The 18,217-nt window shown below is 38.2% G+C and overlaps 1 protein-coding gene across 2 annotated transcripts in view; it reads right to left on the bottom strand.

The window, feature by feature from the left end:
* Positions 1 to 18,217, bottom strand: part of LTBP1 (latent transforming growth factor beta binding protein 1) — a 191,718-nt gene that overhangs the window by 28,472 nt on the left and 145,029 nt on the right. For both annotated transcript variants that reach the window (XM_027735112.2, XM_027735121.2), the window contains 4 exons: positions 17,718 to 17,840; positions 15,027 to 15,152; positions 7,682 to 7,807; positions 5,343 to 5,486 (listed from right to left, as the gene is read on the bottom strand). In XM_027735112.2, coding sequence (XP_027590913.1) covers positions 5,343 to 5,486; positions 7,682 to 7,807; positions 15,027 to 15,152; positions 17,718 to 17,840 — 519 coding nt within the window. The remainder of the gene's footprint in view (positions 1 to 5,342; positions 5,487 to 7,681; positions 7,808 to 15,026; positions 15,153 to 17,717; positions 17,841 to 18,217) is intronic.

The raw sequence follows: 18,217 nt of genomic DNA, 5'->3' as shown, positions 1-18,217 counted from the left end.
AAGTCACCCTCCCTGAAAGTGTTCAAAAAATGTGTGCCACTTGGGGACATGGTTTAGTGATGAACATGACAGTGCTGGTTAATGGTTGGGCTTGATGATCTCAGGGTCACTTCCAACCTAAACAGTTCTATGACTCAAAAATACCACTTAAAAAATAATGGTTGTGAGGTGAGAGCTTGAAGATAGTGATTGTCCAACAAATGCTGAAGGAATTAAATGAACTACAGCTCTTGCTACCTATTATCACTGCACACCCACATTCCCCCAAGCAGATAGAGCAAAGCAACTTTACTGAGCATGCAAATATTAGATCCATTTTGAGGAAAGCAGGTTTAAAAATGCCAGTATGGATTGCACTCCAATGGTATGAATGTGTGTAATAATTCTTTGGGCTTCTAATTCCAAACTGACAATTGGAACTATTTCTAGTTTCCTCAGAAAAGTGACTTCAGTTTTGGGATGTTGAGGGGTTGGCAGACACCTTTATTCAAATTTAGTATAGTGTTGCCACCTACAAGGCAAACTTTCCTTTGCAGTTTTGCCAATACAACTAAGTTGTACATTAAAAGAAACACCCAGCTGGGTGCTTATTTCAGCTTTGTCAGTTTAGCCTGTGGTCAACCCTCATCAGATAATTACAATTTTCCATAATGTGCTGAATTGCATCAATTGAGGTGGTTTTGCGGTATCAGTTGCTATCCAATAGGAACTATGTTAAGACTATCATGTCACAGAAATGCAGCTAAAATCTGCCATTCCAAAGTGAGAGAGCAGTACTTCAGACACCAAATCATACATTTTCCTTGGCCATTTGCCATCTGTCTAACTGAATCAAAGCCAAATTTTCAACAGGAGAGAAAGCATGGCAGTTTTCATCCTGTTTACCAGAGAAAGAACACCAGAAGCTGCCCTGGGAGGAAGGGGAGGTAGTCTCATGTCCTTTTTTATTCCCATTTTACATATGATGTGTTGGTTTCTCCTCCCACTATCTGTTCATCAGCTTAAATGGGTGTTGTTTACACAGCTGTGGCTGAGAGTTAGTCAAGCAGGCGTCATGAATGTTTGGAAAGCAAATGAGGCAAATGAGACACAAATCTTTTTTTTTTTTAAACCAAGACGAGTCTGTGTCTACAGGCTTATAATTTCTCTTTCATAGATTATTAACCATTTAGTAAAAAGGTTGGTTTTGAAAGTGATTTCACTAGGTATGTTGAAAAAATAAGGTAGGAAATGGATACATATTTTTTGCATTGTTGCTTCGGTTTTTTTGTTAGAAAATGTAAAATATCTGTCTACCTAAGGCATGCTGGTACAGAAACATAATTTTATCATATTCTTGATACAACAGCCTATATGAGAAATTCTGTATAGTTGCTGCATGGTTGGTTTCTGAAGTATTTATTAGAAATAGATTTATATACCTTAGATTAGCCTTGATCCAATAATATGCTTCAGCATATGTTTTATGCAAAAACATACATTAGTAATATAGGATTCAGTAGACAGTCTGGATACTAGCACATGCTTAGATTTCAGCATACACTTAAGTATTTGTCTAATATTGTCCTGTTAACACTTTGATCTGAAAAAAAACCAAAATGTGTAGAACTGATGGATCTTAAATACTGCAAGCTGTGTACCAACACCTCTCATTAACAGGTAGAATCAGAAAGGTGATTGCTAGAGTGAAAAATAGTCATTGCAAGTTCATGACTTCTAAAAACTCAGCAAAGACTCAGGTGGCTCTGAGCAAACAGCTTGAGTAACACTGGCTGAGGTCACTTGGTCTGTTCAGCCTGGAGGAGACTGAGGGGAGACCTCATTGCAGTCTACAACTTCCTCTGAGGGGAAGAAGAGGGGTGGACACTGATCTGTGGTGACCAACGACAGGACCTGAGGGAATGGCCTGAAGTTGTGCCAGGGGAGGTTTAGGCTGGATATTAGAGAAAGGTTCTTCACCCCTGGAGTGTCTGAGTACTGGAAGAGGTTCCCAGAGAAATGGTCATGGCACCAAGCCTGAGAGAGTTCAAAAAGAATTTGGGGATGGTCCTGTGCAGGGCTAAGGGTTGGACTCAATGATCCTTATGGATCCCTTCCAACTCATCATATTCTTTGATTCTGACTTTCAGAATCTGATTTTCAAAAATCCAGTAAAAATAGATTTGTATGGGCCTATCATCAGGGTGAACTTGTCTAAATTTCTCAATTGACTCCACATGCGACAAGCTGCAACACTTAATATGTGTGTGTGTGTACAGTGCATATGCATATCCAGGTGTTTTAGGAATCTTCAGGCCTGGGTTGTACAAGCTGTGCGGTGTTCACAGTTAACATCCAGCAAATTGAAGTCCCCCACAGGGACAAGGGCATTTGATTTGGAGGTGTCCATTAGTTCCTCAAAGAACAATTCACCAGTGCCATTGTCCTGGCTAGGTGGTCTATTGTAGGCTCCCACGATGACATCCACGTTATTTGTTTGTCCTTTAATCCTTACCCATAAACTCTAAACTGTGTGATTGCCAGCTGTAAGCTCCATGCATTCCAGCCCCTTCATTACACACACCATCTTCCACCTTGCCTGAAAAGCCTGTAACCATCCAACATGGCACTCCAGTCACAGGACTCATCCAACCAGGTCTTGCTTATGTCAATGATGTCATATCTCTAGAGGGGACTGGGCCAAGGCTTTGAGCTCATTTGTCATGCTGCAAGCATTGGTATAGAAACATTTCAAGTGTGGTTCATCGTAGCTGACACCTCATGAAGAAGATTGAGGGATCTCACTCCTCAAGTTTTGGCATGCCACCCCAAAGCATACCTATTCTAATCCTCAAATATACACTATCCATTATTGGTTCCATTATCCATTCAATGCAATGAGACATATTAGTAATGTATCAGTCTATATTAGTAGTTTAAATGCATTCTGCAACATGCAACAATTAAACCCACAATAATATGTATTATTACTTGAACTACATTGAGTTTGGTACTTGATAGAAATTAATCACAAATGGCTTTATACAGCTTGTTAAAAGAATAAATGAGAAGACTTTAACCTAATCCACGCATTTTTTTCTCTCTTAGATACAAAGATGCATATAACAGCAAATTTTCATCTCATATAGAATAAAGGTCTTTTCCTCCTGTATGTTTTCTTCTTTCTGAAGCATTTCCTACATTTTGTGAATGGTGGAGCGGAGAGGAGGGGAATAAGACAATTAAACCTTGCACAATTACTTTGTTTTGATGGTTTTTTTGACTGGAACGTGACAATATGGGCTTGAATTCCTGATACATACACTGTTAGGATTGTTTCAAGACAGAGCTAACAATAGACAAATTTAGAGCAAATAAAATCTAAATAAAAGGAAGTTTCTAATGATAAGAAAAATGTTAACACAGCACTCCACAAATCTAACAACCTTTAACCACATGGAAAAAAGGTCACAGATTAAAGCAACATTTGAACAAACTTCACCTATTTGCACTTCGTAAGAGATAGACAAACTCTTCTTTATGCACAAAAATACAGAATGAGAAATAAACAAGAGCTGAGTAAACCACGCTGAACTATAGATATCTGCAACAGGATAATGCAGATGAAATTCTTCCTTTCTGAAAATAGGTATGTGCAAGCTAACACTGACAGATGATGTCCACATGCACCACAGGAGCTCCCAAAAACCCACGCCCAACTTGAGCATGTGGCTTATCAAAGGCAGAGGATGTGTGGCTATTCTAACGCTCTTTGCAGCAAGAATAGTTTAAGAAGAACTAACAGCAGTCTTTTCTCCTTTTACTTCGGAAGAAAAGAGAATAGTAAGATCCCTGTTCCTGGTACAGCCACTTTGCCTTATTCTAGTTCAAGAGCATATAATGTAAAGTACTTCTCACTAGGTCCTTCTGATCTCCCATATGAGACCTTCCCCCTTGATGATCTTATCAGAGAAGAGACAAAAATAAAGCATGGGTTCTGCTAAAGCCTGATGAAGGCTGGAAGGGAAGGAGGAATAGTTTCTTTCCAAACTGATCATAGCAAAGCTATGTTCACTGCTGACAACAAAATGGAGTTAGTACTGACAGTAGAGTACCCATCTGTTGACAGTACAATCAGTCGCACCGTGTTTTTCATTCGCTTATTCCCCACAGTTATGTTAGGGTACGTGCTCAAATGTTCCTTGGACTTGATGGCTCAGGTCCTCTACTGATTTTTTAGCTTTGGTTTTGTTTCATCAAGTAGCTGAACTCTCCTGAGTACTACCTCCTCACAGGACAAAAACCTTTGTCAATCAGCCGCTAATGATATTTCACAGGCAACTTCTTGAGTGCTGCTGAGTGCTACATTCAGTGATCTAAATACTTGTTACAATTAGGTCACAGATATTTCAACCTTGTTTACAAGTCTGAAGGACCATGAGTGACAGGAGAAAATAGCCACAACTTTAGAAGCTGTAGAGTCTGCATCCTGGCACTAGAACCAAAGCTTTCCAGAAGCTAGATCAGCCTGTAGTGTAAGAACAAAATAAGAAAAAATACCAAGATTTGCATTCTGGAGGAGAAAAAAAGCCATGCAAGTAAATCTTTTCATTTCTTGTATTCTGCTGATCCTTATTGAGGGCTTGTTCCTTTCTCCAAAATGGATCAGTGTAGAACTGCAGAGGCAGCTTTCCAGTAGTATTTTTAACACAAAAAACACTTGATAAAAAACCCTCACAAATCAAGTACAATGGACTAGTGGGGAAAAAAGGAGTAAAGTAGGCAAGGACCCTCAAACAGTCACTCTTTGAGTGACTGACAACAGCAGGAGACGGTCAACAATTTAGCAGTTTGGGTTTTTGCTTTCCCCACTATGTTTTCTTAGGACTTATGTTAACACTAGATAATGCTAACAACATATCACTATATACAAATTCTGATTTTAATAATATGCTTCCTTAAACATTGTCCAAGCATACTAGTGGATGTTTGTAAAAATTTGAACAAAAATTAAAATCACTCAGGACACAGACTTGATTCCATATCACATTTCATTATTACAGTACAGCAAACAAGAGACTGTTTACTCTTAACTGCTGTAACAGTTCATCATTATTGCCAAGTCTGTTGATGTATAACATTTAGAAGGTGTTTCTGCTATGTTTTCACTGCTAATGATTCACTGATAACATATTCCGTCCTAGAAAAACCTCTTCTCATGCACGCACTTTCAAGAAGAAAAAGTTTTAAATTTTTCTGTTATTGTTAAAGCAACACCAGTACTTAAACCAACTTTGCCCTTCCCATGGTTACATATGCAGTGGAAACAACTGCAAGCATGCAAAAATCCACTCGAATTTTACCTGGTGAGGTACGGAAGCGACACTGTCCGGTCATTGGATCATACTCCTGGTTTTCATCAGAGCACAGACACAGGAAAGAACCATCAACGTTTTCACAGAGGGCTTCGCCACATACTCCACTCAACATTTCACATTCATTCACATCTGGGGAAAAAATCCAAAACATAAATTGAGACCCATTACTGACAGTTTGTTCTTTTATCTGCTGTATCTGTGCCAATGTTGTCTGCCAGATTACTGATGTGATCTCCAGGGAAGGATTAAAAACTCACTAATACCAAAGTAGATTCATAAACAAGTAGTCAGTCCTTTGAAATAAAGGTCCCTAAAAGCGACAGTTTATAGGGTATTAGTGCTGATTAGGTGCTGTTTGTAGACCAGAAACCACTTTTTTTTTGGTGTTTCTTTCTCATTTTTAATACTTGCTTTCCAGTGAATCCTCTTCTTGGGATTTAATATTCAGACTAATTTCATTTGTTTTCTTGACCTTATTATCAAATTTTCACTAAACTGAAGGAGCAGAATTAAGAGGTTTTGGTGTGATTCAGACTGCACTATAAAAAGACAATTAATTTTCCTCCTCAAAATCCCATTTTCCTTGTGAACAGTGAATTCCCCAGTCCCATTGCCACCATATGCCTCTCATATGCATTGCCTCACAGGCTGCTCTGGAACCCAGAAGGAGGTTGCACAGGTCATCCAGGGACTCCTGCCAAACACTGCAAAACTCCTCACTCCACATATTCCTAACTTGGATTCCATACACTTGCTAACTAGCCTACTCTGAAATGCTTGCTTGATTGATAGGAGAGTTGTCTGTATTTAAGCAAGGATTACCAAATACTGTCAAGATCACCTAACTTTACTCTCTTTTGCTAAAGTGGACATTTGAAAATCTACTTTGTCTACTAATGACAGAATCTGTAAATGATAATTTCTGTATCACAATTCAGAAATCTCTATAACTGAGTGTGGTCTAACATATAACTTGTGAGGCAATGCTTCATCAATTTTACCTCTCACCCATCAAAATCTACTCATATGAATAAATGTTATTTTTGCATATTCTTATATAAATATGCATTTTAACTTAGAGTTTGCTCAACACTAAAAATATACTTAGATTCTTCTTTATCTTTTTACTGGGTTCACCTCATAAGGAACAAGTCTTCTTTGGGGACCATTGCCTAGTCAGGAACTAAAGACTTACTTTTTCCTAAAACTGTTTTTGTAGAAAACTGGCTTCAAAATTCAAAAGAGTATTTTATATTACATAGTGTATACAAGAAAAAAATAAACAAATATATTACTTTATGGTTTTACGTCACTAGGAACTCAAAATTAAATTTAGCTCCATACCAGCTTTTCCTTTCCCTTTTTTTTCTTTCTTTGCTTCATTTGTTTTCTTCCATGAAAAGTTACTGCATGTCAAAATATATATTGGTATGTTGCAAGCTAAGTGCCAAATGGCATAAAGAATTTTGTAACGAAACTATTTAATATATTAGAAAATGCATACAAACACTCTGTAAAACTTCTAACTCCTTCTCTCTGTTTGGCATTCCATTTAAGTCTCTGTTCCTGGTAAATGTGTTTCATCCTGATTCTGGCTTGAAGAAATCACTTAATGAATACCTTTCCTTGATCTGGTATTAATTTTATATTAGAAACTTGTGCTGCCTCAGATGGTTCTCAAGTTCAAGCATCACTATTAACAACAGATCTGGAAACCTACTACTCACAAAAGAAATGTGCAGTATTTACATACCTACAAAAATCTCACATAATTTCATGGTGATAGGTGTCTTTCCTAGAGCTAGAAGCCAGTGTTAAGATCTGTTCAAATATGTGCAACTAGGGAGGTGCCATCTAATTCAGCCTGGCATTTCTGGCAGGAAATGCCAGACGCTATTTCCTGCAAGGGTAGTGCAGGGTCCTGGTTATTCAGCTAAGAGACTAAACAGATGGCGCACTTGAATAGGCTGAAGTATTAAATTCAACCTATTATGATTTATATTTGTGAATGGTCCTAACATGCAGAAACAGTGAGGTTTCTTGGGTTTTTAAAAAGAGATAAAATGAGTGGGTCAGCTTACTTGCTGTTGGCTTCCATTTGTCCTAATAGCAGGTTCTCATTGAATAGATACACAGTTAAGTTTCCATCTGGCACAAAGTTCAATGAGTAAAGCACAGCTCAACCTCATTTTACTTGTAAGTGGTATAACTTCAACAAAAAATGACAGAAAATAAAAGTGTACTTATGAAATGCGTTTTGTTTGAATGCTGCTTTTTGACCACTTGAACTTTGCAGCAATGACTACTCGCACCTAAGAACTCACCAGTACACCCTTGCCCATCCTGTGTGTCCTGATACCCTTGGTAACAGAGGCAGCGGTAGGAGCCATCCATATTTTCACAGAACCCGTGACTGCCACATACTGTGCCATTTGCACATTCGTCCACATCTGCAAGGAAGAATTTTAACATCAGACAGGCTGCGTGACAGCCAAAGGCAGACATTCATGAAGTGTGCAGAAAATTAACAGACAGGCCATTTTTGCAAAGAGATGCAGCAATGCTCCTCTACACATTGGGAAGGAACACTCAAAGGACAAGACACAAAAATTTGCACACGTACAATTTAAGAAACTGTTTCAGTATTCACTTTGCAGGAAATATGTCAGACAATGGTTTTGGTCAACTGCCTCCACCCATCTGTTTCACCAAACCTGCCAACCATGGCATGATACATACCACCACATAATAAGCCACAGTTTAAATAATCTCTCTGATTGACTTACAGATTCTACCAGTGTAGTATTATGCAGTCAACAGCACCTGTGAAACCAAACTCACTGTGCCTACAAAAAGATTTCAAGGGTAGGGCTGCATCCCCTGTGCAGAAGTGCTGCATAGATCTCATTCTGGTTCTCAGCACAGAAGAGAATTTCATGTTCTAAGCGGTAAATATCTGTGGACTGAGCCTTCTGTCTTTAATCCCGTAAATTTACACACACAAATAATCTTACTCAGGTAGGCAAAGTAATTCCAGTGCCTGCATGCTTTCTGTACTGTCCCTTTCATTTGTAGTTCCTGTTTGTGGTTTGCTGGCCTTGGAAGTGAGTCACTTGCATGAGTAAGTCTGTTCTTTGACTCAGTTGCCCTTCAAACTATAAAGAAGCAAAGCTGCTTGTGGTAGATCATGGTTTATTTTTGCAAGTGTATGACAAGTGCTAGGAATGTATTACTTTTATCTCCACTTAAAGAAAGACCTAAACCCAAAGCCCTGACCATCTGTGGTCATTAAAGATGTCATGGTGTGCTTTTCAGGAGGAAGAACATGAGCTGAAACAGGGAACCTGCCAGGATACTACGAGTAGTACCTTCGTCCTTCTAAATTCCACTGCAGTCTGAAGTAGAGAAAATATTGCTGTATTTCTTTCCTAAAAATCATTATGACATTAAGTAAGGTTGCTGTCCCCTTGCCTTCTGCACAGTGCCTCAAGGGGTAATTACATTTTAAATGGGGAATAAAGGGATTTGCTCTTGATTTATCTGAGTACTTATTACTACGGTTAATTCTGTACATTACAGTAGCCCTTCATGTGATGGCACTTGCCATCATCCTACCTCCAGTGAAGGTCTTAGGCACTCCCTGAACTAAAGAGCTGGTGGGACTGAATCCTGCATTGCCACAGAGATAGGGTTTCTTTGAACAGGTGAGCAGCACTGCTGCTGAGTGTCTATCTCTTAGGAGAGAGTAGGGCTCAAACATAGTCCTGTCTACTCCTCCAGCTCTTCACAGCTGTGTCAAAGAAAGACCTAGAGAAGTCAGCAAAGATGCACCTCTGTAAAGTAAGAAATGCAGATATCCCCAGAAACACCAAGGCAGTGGAAAGAATTCAAATTTATGTAGAAGGCCAGAACATGAGAAACTTACAAAATACCTAACAGTGCAGTTCACACACCGGGCCCCAGGGAGAAAAAAGGCAAGATCCCGCCCTCTAAGGGCCTCTTTATAATCTCTGTTTCTCCCCTGCCTTCCCAAGGCCTCTGTCTGTGTCTTTTAGGGCTATTTCTCTCCAGCATAGGAGAGACAGAGATAACACAGCTCTCTCTGCAACACCCTCTGGATTGCAGAAGGGGAAAAAAACATCTAACCCTCTTGAGAAGGCACTTTGCAGGCTTCCCAAGTGAAAACAAGAATTTCTAGCTTTCGCGTTACATACCCCTACAACCTCATTCTTCCCCTGACAGTGCTCACCCAACAAGGACATTTTTCCTTTTAAATTGTGTCTTATGCTAAGCTGAAATGGAACCCTTGGTCTTGGAACCAAGTGGTCACAGGTCCCCAAGCTATCAAAATTTAACAGCATGTCATTACCATCTATACCTGTTACCTGTTGTATTGCCCTCTTGCTCCCCAAGTGCTCAAATTCATCCACACATACTTCCACATGCCACAGGGAGAGGCATTTTGGGGTCTTGAAAACTACCTTTTCCTATGTGCTGTGGCAGGGTGTGAACAGGTTTAGAATTGCATATAGACTTTTAAAGGCAGAAGAGACTATCCACAACCTCTTAAATAGGTTAAAAAACTCTGGCAATTTTAGTATCAATGGAGTAAATTGTGCAATTTTAGCATTTTTCTCAGAAAGGCATCTAATTTCACTTTAGGATGCTTAAGTGTTTGGAAACTTACATCTACTGAACTGATTCACTGGTTAACAACCTTCAGCTAAAATACAAATTTCATACAAAAAATGTATTGACTACATACACCATAATCTAGAAGAAATTTATGAGTATAATTAATGATTATAAAAAAAGGACTTGCAGATGGAAGTGGCAGAAAAAAATTATTTGGTTTGTAAGTTTTGTCAATAAAGATTTTAATGGTCTTTATATCTTGATTTATTAAACAAAGGAAAAATATTGAAAGAATTTATGTCAGAAAGGGTAATTTGTATTTGGCAATGAATACAATAGCCAGTATGCTTATTCTCAAGGAATTGAATATGAAATTTTGGGTGGTTTCTGCATATTGAACTTATTGAAATCTACCACAAACTCTCCCTAGTAGAAATAATTCAACAACTAGAGTACGCAACGTATCTGTATTAAAGACACTGTCAAAGGTGGGAGGTTCAAGTACTACCTTTAATACTTTTTGCTTTTCAAGTCACCATAATGACAAAACTATAAAAAGATGCATGTGGAGATACCGGGAGAAAGAAAATAAAAATTCTTTATGGCTGTGTTTTTCTGGTCCCTCCTTCTTGCTGCTATGCACTAGACCTGCATAACATATCTGATTTTAATATTTAGTCCCACACGACAATCAGTTTCACATATCTAGCAAAAAAATCCGAATATCCTTATTCAGAAAACTATGTTAATAATAGTTAAGAAAAGGAATTCAAAATGGTAGATTGACAGCCAGGAATTTAAGACAACAGACAATAACAGTGTTTGCATTTTCAGTGGCCTACATGAGTTGAATAAAAAAAGTTCCTGAGCCACAGAACAATTACTCTGCTAGAAACCTAAGCAGAAGAAACTGCAACTGAAGATTTCAGAATGACCTAAATTACGGAATTTCACTTACTTAAAAGCTAAATGTTAAAGGAAACAGGACAATGATTCATGCAGGTGGTTCTTCATAGGTAAACCCAAGGTCATCGACTAAAAAGTTGCAGAAACAAAACTTCTGATTGCAGCAAGTGTCCTAATTCAGTATATAATACAGCCACAGAAGACGGTTTTGTTTTTAAAAAGTACAGTCTAAACATCTTTCAATGTATGGGATATTACAGAGAAGGTCCAAGCACCAAATATTTTTCCTTGTCTAGACAGTTCACTCAAAGGACTCCTTTTTACAGCCGGAAAGGACATTTGTTTCTTTAATCACCCCATAAAGAGTGAGGCTTGTAAGTGGTGATTCTCTTGCTACATGGAGACAAATTAAGCGGAAACATGAAACTAATATATCCTATGTCTATACAGCGACTAAAGCAGTTCTCTGTAATTACAACCTGGTTTAGAATCCATGAGTCAGTGCTATGTGCTTTAATCAAAACTCCTTTGATCTAATGTCATTAAGATGTAAGAAAAGGCAAAAAATGTCTGCACTCAAGCACACTATTCAGCTCAACACTGTGTTCCTATTTTCTGCCAACCCAAACAAAATGAGGGCATCCTCAACCTCAGGCATGATACTTAAATCTCACTGAAATCTACTTACACGGCAAAGTGTCTGGAAGAGGAACTGCTTCCTAGAACAGCTCTGTACAGTGATTAGGGAAGCAGAGCTCTGATTCTAAGACTTCCAGATCGCCTGTTGAAGCAGGCAGTGAAGTTCCTTGTAGTAGGAAGAGAGAAAAGTGAGGGAGCCACTGAGAGACATATGGCATTGGACATGGAGACAGAAGAGGCGCTTGAGGCAGGGTACTGACTTAAGCATCAGGGAACCTCTAACTTGAGGTTTTGCCAACACGGTTGACTAGCAGCCAGCTGGGTAAAACACCATCTTTACACGAACCCCAGAGAGCTTGACAAGGAACTAGGGAGCACTCCGAGAGCCTCCAGTTCAGAAAGCCTGGTGCAGTCAAATTTCTGAGTCTGGGGCCAGGCAGCAGCGAAATGTCACTGCTACAACAAAAATTTGTCTACACCTTGGAAGAGGACACAGTCTCCACAGCTGTTCAGTTTACTTTGACCAATGGCCATAAAAACTCCATACCAGAACTGAACCACATGAGGTTCTTAAATGTTTTATGTTGTTGCTGTTTCTAACTTTTTTAAAAAAACAAGTCAAAAACTCATACAAAAAAAAGACAGGAGATATGGAAAATTTGCTCTCCAGGTACAGAGAGGTGTGTAAATCCAGGAAAATTTCCTCAGGTTCTTTCTCTGATGGTATAAACAGTTATTCTCACTCACTTAACTACAAGTAAATTCACAGAGGCACCTAGTGTAAAGAACAGTATCTTCTGCGGCTGAAAGCCACATCCCTTCTCAGTACCTGGAATGTCACACATTCCTTTGTTTTATCTTGCCTTTTCCCATGAAGCTGACACCACTACAAATACTAACACTGATGCCTTCAAGTGCTCCCTTCAAATGATTTTTTTCAAAACTCTAGAGTTGTTTTTATTAAAATGACAGAATGGAGAAACTAATTGTGGTGGAAAACGAGTGCTGCTGCTTCAGAGACTAGAAGTACCCTTGCTTCGCCAAGTTATTAAAATACTTTTCCAAGTGCTGAATATAACGTCTGATCTGTATTCCATATACCGTACCAATTACTTGTGAAGCACACTCAGCTGGTTTTGTACTTGTTTTATTCTTCATTAAAGAGTTCCAAAACTACTCACAACCCTGGAAATAAGATCTTGTGATTTCATCTTTCTCTATTTAGTAAAAGTTTGGCCTTTTTGTTCTAATAGAGATTAACTTCGTCCTACTTCATCATATGTGATAGCAACCCTTCCCTGGAAACTGTGCTACTTTATTAACTGTTAGAGGTCCAGAGGGATTGTTGTTTCTGGTACACCTCCAAAAATTAGATGCTAATGACTTCGGGATTTTTTTTTAATTTGTGTTCCTATTCCGTTCTGTTCAGGTTTTTTTAAAATTCTGTTAATAAGTGGTCTTCTAACTTTGATTTGAAATAAAGTGCTTAGTTCCTACTAGAGCAGACTGCATTCTTCTCTGACCACTTTTTTTTTTTTTCAGCTGTGCTCAACAGTGAGGCAAAACACCTGCTACCACTTTTCTTGCAGCAAAATCGAAGATATCCAACCATATCCTTCCTAAACACTGGGTGAAATGTATACCTGCTGCCAAAAGAGTCCATGAACATGTTTTGGAATTATCCCCATTACTTGAAATCACAAAATACTTCCTTATCCATCAATCACTGGAATAACTCAGGTTTGCTCTCTCTAGCCTACTTAACCAGGCTTTTGTCTTGGCAGTAAGAGAATGTTTCTTTCAACTTATGCCATGATTACAAAACAAAGCAAAAGTTTGGAGAGAAAAAAGCAGTAAAAATACTGCAGGATTTTTTTTAGTTATCAATAATAATTAAAACACAAATATTGTGCTTGATGTCATGCTATATCTAAATATACAGCACTTACTCCCTTGCAGCAGCATAACAGTGTTCTTGCCAGCAGTGTATTTCATTTCATTAGAGATCACATTACAAACTATATGGCAGGTTATGTGCCAGCTCAAATAATAATGCTGTAATGCCAGTTTTCCTCTGGTATAAGTAGAGGGAGTAAATGCAACAAGTTTCAATACACCTTGTCCACTGAAGAACAAACATTTTCACTATCCCTAAGTGAACTATGAGAAGAGCTAACCCATGAAACCTAATCACATATGGATTTACTGGCCTATAATTTGGGAGAAAGAACAATTGCTTAATTATTGGATGCTTGAGATCCACTACCCATAGGTTCTCAGTGCTTCTTTGCATGCATCTCGCCAAAATACTATCACAAAATTTTTTTCCTTTCTGAACTTTTCCAACAAGGCTTCTTGTCCTGAACAGTTCTCTCATCCTTAAGAACAGACATCTGTCATCCAGTTAGGGGATTATTTGTTTTCTGTCAGCATCACTGACCACAAAAAGCCTCATAGCTCCTTGGTATCGCTGAGCACAATTCTCCTACTTTAAATTCTGTGCAGGAGAACAGCATCACTAGCAACTGCGTGCACTCCATTAGCAACAGGATATATTGTCATGCTATAACCACATAAAAACCCTAGTCACACTAAGTTCCAGGCTCCTGGTTGATGTTTTTCACCAGTGCTGTTACTGGAGTAGCTTTCACAACCTTATATGAAAGATACTTGTATAAGCATACCTGCATACACTTACAAACAATAAGCTGACTTAGCACTTTAGTAAAGATCTAATTATTGCTATTTACCCCATTTCTGCCATTCCAAAAGGCCTGAAGTTCTATCATAGGTAGCATTTCACTACAATTTCTCATTGGAGTTACTTCTCTTGTATGGATGCATAATCTGCATATTTAAAAAACAGAAAGTCTGGACAAGCAAGATTCTGTTGTCTCCGACACAGCAATGAGAACATTCAGGCAGCTCAGGCTTGCTGAAAATGTACTTATGCTTCAAATTAAATTATTCTAAATATCCATGGTAGGAAGACCTTACACACTGAAACTTAATCAGAAGCCTGAGTTCCAAACACACTTTACATGCATTTTACATATATTTATTCCTTCCACCCCTGCTGTAAGATAGAAACAATTTCCTATCTCTGAATATTATTACAGATATCCACTGGTTTCATTTATCTCAGCATAAAAATATAATTCCCTTCCTTGTCATCGTTAGGTTAATACTCCTTTTTTACCAATTTGCTCAAAAAAATGTAATCCAATGTTAAGATAGCAAAATTATTAAAAATCAAGAAATGTAAAGCACAGATTGTAACAAATATTAACTCCATTATGCTGCCCATTTTCTAAATTTCCTGTTATACTTCTTATGATTCCAACAGCAACATAGCACACCAAGTATTTACAAGAAAAAGAATGAAGGACCCTTAAGTGGCAGATTTTGGAGTTAATAGTAGAAGACTACTCTTCTCACCCAACTAAAAACAGCAAATCAATGGGAATGGATTATTATAACTTGTCTCACCTTCACATGTTCGGCCATCTGCAGACACAGAAAAGCCCCGCTCACATATGCACCGGTAGGAACCATCCGTGTTTAGACACTCCCCGTGAGGTGAACAGAGGTCAGATCTCTCACATTCATTGATATCTGAAAGCACAGAGACATTAATAGCTTTGCTGATCATCGTATCCTTAATATTAAGCCTAAGTTCAACTTATCTTAAAAGTAGCTTTTATTTCCAGTAGCTATGTAAATAGCTATGCGAACAGGGTTCATTTTCCAGAGCAATCAAATGTCCTGGGATCATTCCTAAACTCTGTATAGGCATCATTATGTTCTGCTGCAGCATTTTCTTTCTACATAACTCCCTGTGATGAGGATGAGCAGAGAGAAGAGAGCGATCTGTGGGATATCAGCATAAGCTCCATCCTAGCCAACACTTCTTCTGTGTTAGAGGAATTCTCAGACAGCTCTGTCTGACTGCTTTTTGATTGCTGCACACTGGTCAACTTCAGCATCTGGCTCTACATATTACTAGCAGGTTTGGAGTTGCATCTTTCCCAGTAGGCTGATTTTCTATAATTTAAAGCCAAATGCTCTTTTTTGCTGATGGAGAATGGGAACGATCCAAAAAGGTTGCTATATGAGAGTTTGTCATCATTGTCTGTTTTGTTGGGTTCTTTTTTAAACTTAGAAAGCATTTTTCAAACACCACCTTTCAAACTTGTGAATTTGAAAAACAAGTATTTCTTTTTGATTGATGTCTCACCTTAGCAACCAATTCTGCCCTCAGAACTTAAGAACTGCATTCTTTCATTAAGGAACTATCACTTTCATATCAATTACCATTCACATTGTAATTGCATTTTTGTATTTTGCTTTACAAAAACCTATTAAGTTCAGTACCATGCTGAGCTCAAACACAAATTTACAAACTAAACTTATACATGTGGCTTATTCATCCATCATCACAATACTAGAACGCCTCATTCTTAACTGTATCTTTTGTTGCTTAGATTCTGTCTGTTGTTACAGCCATCCAAAATGCATCAAAGTAGACAGTAATTTTGATATACTAGAGAAACTACGATTTCAATACCATCATCTCAAGACCATGACATCCACTATGGAATTTTCTTTAGATACAAACTGATTCTAGCCTGTGTGTAAACCTTCTAGACTTTAGTGTCCTAAAATCATGGCCATGTGCAGAAAGGGAAGAGGCAGCTTGGGGAAGCTGTATCTGCATGAGGTGCCCAAGGAAAAGTCATTGCACTGTGCTTAACACAACACCCACATGTATAAAGGTCTCTTGAATTCATAGCAAATGCAAACCAACAACTACTTGCTGAAGCTCTCTGGAAGTTGGGAAGGGTGGGAGATCGGCAACGACAAAGACAGTATGGCAGTATTCTTGGGACCTACACTGTCCTCAAAATTTAGCTGTCAGTTTCTTAAAACTGCTAGAAAAATATTGGAAACAGAACCAGCTGATTACACAAGGTAGAATGATGTATTAAAAGACAGGAAAACAAAATTAGCAATGTTAGGCAAATAGAGTATAATATGTCTGAAAAAGCAAACTGCAGTTTCTCATGTTTTGGACTCTTTTCAACTTTGCTCCTTACCAAAACGCATGTTCCTAATTTCTAGTCTAGTCCAGATTCAACTTGCAGACACTGCATTCTGTGATAAATTTGCCAGTTTAATTCAATAGCTCTCTGTCTGTACTGTCTGTCTCTTAGTTGGCTCATACGTGCTTTCAGTTTTATTATATTTATCCATTTAAAATATGAAGCCTATATCCTACTACTTTAGATGTCAGAGTGAAGAGAATAGAGGGATAACAAAGCTGGTAATGATTTTAGGTTGTGATCAATTCTCTTTCATCTGCTAAAGCAAGGTCTAATACAGCACTTCTGTAGGCTGAATGCAACATTTCTGGAATTAGAAAGCAGTCACATATAATACTCGGAACTTTTACAGGGAATTTACTTTGGTTGCAAAAGATCTTCAACATAGATCAGCTGGAATACAGTCTCTTAGCTCAAGTCTAAACTGTGCATAAGAGAGCAGCCAAAGCAAAGTCCAGTGTCCTGGTCCTACAGTCATTTAGAGCACGAACACGCTCTCATTTTCCAGCTCTGATACCACGGTTCCTGTCTCATAAAAACGGATGGCAAAATGGAGTCGTGAGGCATGCCTGGGTGTTGTGCCAACACAAAGCTGGGATCATTCAGAACTAAAACTTGGGAAGTATTTTTCTGGGTTTGGCAACGCTGACTCAGTCTCAGATAACACATTCTCTTCCTCCCCACCCATCCTCCACAAAGTACTGCAAGTGTTTTAGAAGTCAGAGAGGTTTATCTAATGTGACTTGACACTAACTATACTGCTCTTGCTGTTGCATCACTAATTCACAGCACACAGAAGGTTCTGTTACAATAAAAGTTTCCAGGACCTGGGAAAAGAGCAGCACTCTGTCTCTGTTAGTTCTAATATAGAATCTCTTTCAAGTTATAAAGGCTGAGACTTCAGTCACTTGAAATAATTTTTCAGCATACATTTACAGAGAGTAATACAAAATGAGTAGGAAAGTACTACAAATGATGAGTTTTTCTTCCTCGGCATGATCAGTGAATATCATGAGTTACACTTACAAACTTGTACATTTATAATAATGATCCAGGTATTTTTTACAGTATTTCATACCTTGACATCCCCTGTTTGCTATCTGCTGGAAACCATCTGGACAAGTGCATTTATAAGACCCATCAGTATTTATGCATTTTCCTCTAAGGCAAATATTGCTGTCTTGAAGGCATTCATCAACATCTGAAATGAAAGTTCAACTGTTGAATTAGATGATGTAAAAACTGATGAAACTTTTAATAGTGATACCTTGATACTAACATAGCAACTTGAAGCAACTGTGTGCATGTGTGGAAATCAAGTTTACTACAGTTTAGGATGTCCTTTTAGTTTTCCTTTCATCATATCATCAAACTTCTCTTATTTCTAGAGTGTTTTGAAATTTGAGTTTGTATGTGATTTATTCCTAGCAAATACGACTCACATGTGCCATGTGCACCTCTCACAAAAGTGTATCATAACAGTAACGCAGTTAAAAAGAAATCCAAGCAGCTGTACATTTAGAAGACAGACACAAAAAATACCTATTAATGCAAATTTGCAATATGCGTCTTTAGACA

The sequence above is a fragment of the Pipra filicauda genome, unplaced genomic scaffold, assembly GCF_003945595.2.
Source record: "Pipra filicauda isolate LSUMZ 115617 unplaced genomic scaffold, ASM394559v2 scaffold72_size3293161_pilon, whole genome shotgun sequence".
Lineage (NCBI taxonomy): Eukaryota > Metazoa > Chordata > Aves > Passeriformes > Pipridae > Pipra > Pipra filicauda.
The sequence above is the reverse complement of the archived record's forward strand: the minus strand, read 5'-3'. Positions and strand labels throughout refer to the sequence as shown.